The following is a 6336-nucleotide window of genomic DNA, read 5'->3' on the forward strand; positions in this document are numbered from 1 at the left end:
TTTTATATAAAATATACTTTTATTTTCAAGTACAATTAATTTCAATTACAACTCTGAACAAAGATGAAATGCACAATTATTTGTACTGTACCTTGCTGTCATAAGATAAACCAGATACAGTAAACAACATATAAAGATCACAAAAACAAAAAAAAAGATATTGTTAACACACTTCTCTGTCTTCTTTGGGCAACACAAGATATTTAACACACAGTAATATGGATAAACAGTTTGTGTTGAAAAGCCTACAAACTGTATGTTGTCCCAAAGAAGACAAAATGGCTGCATCTGAGTCAAGACAACATGTATGTTACATGTTCCAGTGTGTCTGACAGACCTGCTCAGTTAAGCATTCAGAAACGTACACAGAAACATACAGTGTCCTTCAAATGTCAGGAAGTCAATATGTAGTGAAATCACTTTAGTTTTGTAGTCATTAAGCATTATTTTAAAAGTTAAATGTGTTGATCATCACAGAACAAACAGGCTCCTAAACTAAGCATTACCAGTGAAACAGGTGTCATAAATATGGTCAGTTACTTCTGAGGTAGCTGTTTACACTGGGGCCATGCTGGCCTATGGAAATCAGCAGTCTGTAAGATTGATGGTTTGGAAAGATGCTGTGTGAAATCTGTCTATTAACTTTAGTCCAGACTTGATTCTCTTGTGCGCAGGTTTTAAGCCGTCTTGGAGAGCTGCTGAGAGAACAGCCTCTTGAGCTGAGCCACTTCTTGAGACAAGCAGCTGATCTGTGACCTGAGACCGATGTCCTCTTTCGAATACTTGGTGTCCCTGGAGTTCTGCAGAGAAGATGAGTTATAATATCCAAAGGATGGGCCCTGATACTGCTGCCCAAGTCCACCGCAGGCCTCCTCCCTGGGCCAAGGAGCCTGACTCTCTTTTCGACTGTCCCATCCCCCTTGCTGGTGGTTTCTCACCTGGATGTTTGGCCCCACTGTGGCTACAGGTGGTCCACTGTATCTGGTATCAGAGGATGGAGACATCTCCCCTACATCGCTACAACTGCTGGGGCCTTTGAAGCGGAGCTTGTGAGGGAGGCTCCTCAAACCCTCGGGTGAGTCTTGTCTGTTTACATACTGACTCGTGCTGACCTCCAGGGGAAGGGCGTGGGAGTCGTAGCCTTGCTGCTCCTCCGCCAGCTCCCTTGGAGAAGGGCCGCCACGCTCACTCAGCGTGCAATCAAAAAACACAGGGCTGCCCACATTTGAGCTACATGAGGTGGAGACACCGGACTCCTCAGATACACTAGGATTTGACAAAGGCCTGGCTCCCCTTTGTCCAAACATTGGACCCTGCTGCGGAGGGTGAGGGTGGATGTGGTGGGTGCTGGGGCTGGGCTGTGCGTTGTGATACGAGGATCCATCATTGTGAGGCTGGTAGAAATGTGTTGTGCTGGGCTCTGGGTGAGAACAGAGGGGTGCAGACAGCGGCATGATAGACACGTCAGATGGGTCCTTGACCAGGCCGAAGCGAAACTTCAGGGCCAACAACTCGGCCCTCAGGCGAGCGTTCTCCTCCAGCAGACCCAGGACTCTCCGTTCCAGCACCATGTCATTGGCTCGCCGCTTTTCTCTGGACCGCTTGGCTGCCTCATTGTTTTTTCTCCTCTTGTCCCAATAGCCTTCATCTTTCTTCTCCTCATTGATAAACTCTCGTCTGCGACGTGTACTACTGCCGCTTTCTTCATCGCAGCTGCTACCAGCCTTGGCTTCAGCGCTGGCGAGGCTCTCTTTGCGTTTGAGGGCAAAAGTGCGTCCCAGGAGGGTTCGGGCCAGCTGGCTTGTGGAGGTCAGTATGGAAACAGCCTCATCAGTAAAGGACCCGGCCCCTCCCAGAGGCCTGGACCCGAGTCCTTCCACAGCCATCAGTGAGGGCACTGACAGGTCCTGGATGATGCCTCCCACAGTCTGACCTGTCATGTTCAAACACTCCTGATCTGGCACTGGAGGTGAGCTGTGAGGTGTGTGAGGAACTTACTCAGGTTGTTGCTGGCTGAAGTGTGCTGTAATGGCCCCACCTAGTGGTGATAAAACACAAACACATGTGGTGAGGTGACCATTTGTTTAAAAGGTTGTAAAACATTAAATGGACATTATATGGCTGCCAGTTGAATGTTGAAATATATTCAACAGCAAGAAAGGACTGAAGTATATATTTTTAAAAGCTCTTATAATAAATAAACGCATAGAAGCATTACAGTGAGATAACTATACATCAATATAAACTCATAATAACAAAACTATTTTTATCTGTAGGCTACTTCAACAATGAAATGTTAATGTATCACATTTATAGCAATACAATTACCATACAAACGGTTCATAAAGAAGGAAAAAGAGAAAGAGAAGAAAATGTGATCAAAAAGTGTTTATTATTCCTTTAAAACGTATTTTTTAGAGTTTGATTAAGAAGATTATTAGTTAGTATTAATAATTAGTTGCTACACACTGATCATAACCAGTAATAATTAATGTTATAACTACCAAAATGTTTTCATTAAACCTTAAATCCTAAATAGATGATCAATGTTTATGTTTATTGTTTACATAAAAGTAGTCTACAGCTCATATGAAATCATCATATTTAATCCGATATGGCATAATAATCAACAATAATAAACAAATAATTCGCAAACTTTCTACATCACATTACCTTCCGCGATAAAACCGAGTGAAATCAGTGATAAAAGTCCGGAAGCATAAAGACTACTTAAAGATTAAAGATTACTTACAAATCAGCTGCTGGAGGCTTTGATGAGAATCTCCTCTATCGGAGAGAGGAGACATGTGGTGGAGCTTCACAGGTTGTCTGGATGTTTCTGCTCCTAAAAAGCTCCGCATCTCTCTGTCGTCCGTCCGTCCCCCCCCCCACCGCTCCTCGGTTCAGCCGGGGTCGGATCCTCACCCCGGGTGACCCCCCCTCCCTCCCCACCTTCCCCCTCCTAACGGGAAGCCAGCTGAGTCAAACCAGCGGAGACACACAGAAACACACAGCAACGACACCGAGCTGCTTTCAAAATAAACCCCAACAGCTTGCTTCAATAACATCGTTTAAATCATATTCATGACATATGTATGATATATTTATGATATATTTATGACAGGCATGTCACTGCCAGTCGAAGGACAGAGAAACGAAAACGAGGCTGAGATTTAAAAAAGCCTCAACATGTTCTCAGAATTCAACAAATAGCTGACATTGTGCCTAATAAGTGATAGTTCAATAAAACAATCACTTTATAACAGCAGTACTACTGGCCTGCCAACAGAACTAGTATCTGATGTGTCAGTCTTAATTAGTCAATGGCTGCCTCTAATGTCATTATGAGTGGCCCCTGGGATTTCAACTCAGACAACCTTCTTTTTTCTTCTAACCAATCATCCATCAACCTTTAAAGACACAGTAACACACAGGGACTCATGGAGAAGGCATACATAAAATACTACATGAAACAAACAAAGGGGAAAGGATACATAAGAATAATAACATATGGAAACATAAAGTAAATCTTAATCTTCAGGCATAGATGAGAAACTAAATAAAACCATGGGGAGCTAAAATTTAAAAAACAAAACAAAACAAAAGGGGGCATAAATCATGTCATGTCAGAAATAGATTAATTTCAATTGTCATAAAATATAAAGAAATATGAGAAATGTCAAAAGCCAGAACGTCATTAACCTTTAGTGATAACCAATTCTTTATGTCTAACCAAAATCTTTTGGGCACGTGACATGAGAAAAACCTGTGCTCTAATATTTCATTTGCCATATTACAAAAGGTACAAAGGTCCACTTCACATTTAAACCTTCAGCAACTGGGTGAACCTTGTGAATTATTTTGAAATATGAGTTTGTTTAGCCCTAGGGGAAATAGACCATTTCATACATTTTGAATGTGCTTTTTCCATAATAGAAAAAGTTTACAACCCTCTATTATAATCATAAAACACTCACTTGACTTCAGAACCGCACCAATAAATGTGTTATTACCGTTGTAATTCTTCTAGTCACAGTCATTAATCACTAAATCTGGCAACACAGATTCAATATTTGAGTATATCAGGGTATATTTTTGTAACTGAATCAGCAGAGAGAGATTGCTTTGCAAATCTTACTGAACTCTCTATGAGTACAACTTAAGTTATATTTATCTTGAAGAACAAATCATCCAGAAGGTTACCATTGTAATCTAATAAATCATTTACAAACAAAATACCTTCCTCATACAATCTCTCTTAAATAGAGATTTCCTATTCATTTTAATCAAGAACTCAGACAAACTGCTCCTCAGGTTTACACCAGTTACAACGGACATGAGGTGAATACTATAAACAGGTTATTGTCTAGTGTTAAGCTAGCTCTTACTCTCTGTGTTTAAAGCAATTACTGCCACAGGTAGGTCCTTGAATGGTCATAAATGCAGATTGGAATTTGGACATATTCATACACTAACAAGTTGCAGCCATGCTAGTGGCTAAGAGACCACTTGCACAGCAGCACACGTTCAAAACGGACAATGCCCATGCTGATGTTAAGTAGCTGAAATAGGTATAATGAATACCATTTAGCATGTTATCATGCCATCAACTGCTAATTAGCACTCAACACAATGTTACATCCATGAGGCTGATGGGAATGAGATTAGCTATGCAGGTATTTAGTAAAAAGCCAAAGTATAGTACAAGTTGAAATTATGACCCAATGATTAAAGGAAATGGCAGGGGATCACCAAAGTTATTACTGTCTGAGCACCATGAATATCTGCAGCACATTTTGTGCCAATCCATGTAAGTAGTTTTTAGCATGGCTAAGGTAGTTGCAGAAGATACATTTGTTCCCTGCGCCACCAGGACAACCCTATCAAATACATTAGCCTATATGTAATATATGTCTTTAAACAACAAGGACTTTACTTTTACACTTGTACCCAGAAGTCATGCTTTAGTTTTTATTTAGTTTTTAGGCTTTATAGTTGATGGACAAGTTGTTTTTACAGTAAAACTGAAAGAAATTATCCCAAGCCACATAGTGCGTTTCTCTCTCTATTACATACACAGTCACACACAGAGGCTTGAAACTGGTCAAAGGGGTCTTAGTAAATTACACAACATGTTTGACTCAGTCGTAACTGGCTACTGCATTCTCAAACAAAATATAAATAATTATAAAGCAAGAACTAGGGCTGCTTCTCCACTATGTATGATGGTTTAATTTAACAGACTTATAGAGTCTGTGTTTTACTGAAATTGTATTTTAGGCAAAAGAGAAAAAAAAGCAGTCAGGCTGGCTTGACTTGTCCTCATTTGCTCTTTGTAGGTGAGCACCCATAACGAAGAGTTCAAGGTAACACAGTTACATGGAATTATGTGACATCTTTGTTTCTCTGCAAACACTGGCACAAACAGAACACATAATTATATTTTTATATATATATTACGTAGATTTTCAGACAACTGCCACTGTCAAAAAACAAATGTGTGAGGATGTGTAATGTCACTAACTAGGTGTGTTTTCTCCTTTTTCAGAGACTGTTGTGTTGTGTCCTGAGATAACTTCTGTTATGAATTGGCGCTATACAAATAAAATTGAATCGAATTAAATTGTTGGCCTCACTGTGTAAGACCAATAGAAGCTAGTGTTACTGCACTTGTGAGTTAATCTATAAATTATATAACCATGCATTGTAAGTGAAGAATGTAAAGACGGCTATACAGAGAGAGAGAGAGTCACTTGACTGCCAGTTGATAGTTTGAATGGAACGGAGCTGTTATGTAACACACACACACACACACACACACACACACACACACACACACACACACACACACACACACAGACCATGTGAGGACTGTGCGGTGCTGGAAGGTCAGTTGGGGCGACGTTGGACAGAAAAAAGGAACACTGTTCCATGAGCAATCTGCTGGACAGGGATACTTCCTCCCTGCACGTGGAAATGCTTCACACTGAACATCTCTGTCTCTGTGTCAATCTCACCAGTTTCTCCAAAACAAGGCAGCAGTTAACTTCTCATCCTTTAATTTATGCAGATCCCCTCTGGTCCGTTTAGTAACAGCAATGACACTATTGACCTGTTTCTATGATCTTGACAGATCCATTTTTTGAACATGCTGGTGCATGTGTGTGATGCAGTGGTGCGCACAGACTGGTTGGGGGGAAATTCTGTGAAAAGAAACTGTACTGATGTCCTGAGGTTCAGCTGAATGAGTTGTCAACAAATTAGATTAAATGTAACATTTTGACTTCAGTCCCTGCCTTATTTTTGGGGAAATTATTTTCCCAGAAATGCTAACAG

At 40.6% G+C, this 6336-nt stretch overlaps 1 protein-coding gene across 1 annotated transcript; it reads right to left on the bottom strand.

The window, feature by feature from the left end:
- Positions 1–2868, bottom strand: LOC127354668 (nuclear factor interleukin-3-regulated protein-like). Its single transcript, XM_051384736.1, has 2 exons — positions 2753–2868; positions 1–2038 (listed from the first exon to the last, which is right to left on the bottom strand). Exon 2 carries the CDS (start codon positions 1938–1940, stop codon positions 678–680), a length of 1263 nt encoding a protein of 420 aa, XP_051240696.1. The 5' UTR covers positions 1941–2038; positions 2753–2868; the 3' UTR covers positions 1–677.
- Between the last annotated feature and the right edge of the window lie 3468 nt (positions 2869–6336).

The sequence above is a fragment of the Dicentrarchus labrax genome, unplaced genomic scaffold, assembly GCF_905237075.1.
Source record: "Dicentrarchus labrax unplaced genomic scaffold, dlabrax2021, whole genome shotgun sequence".
Taxonomy (NCBI): Eukaryota; Metazoa; Chordata; class Actinopteri; family Moronidae; genus Dicentrarchus; species Dicentrarchus labrax.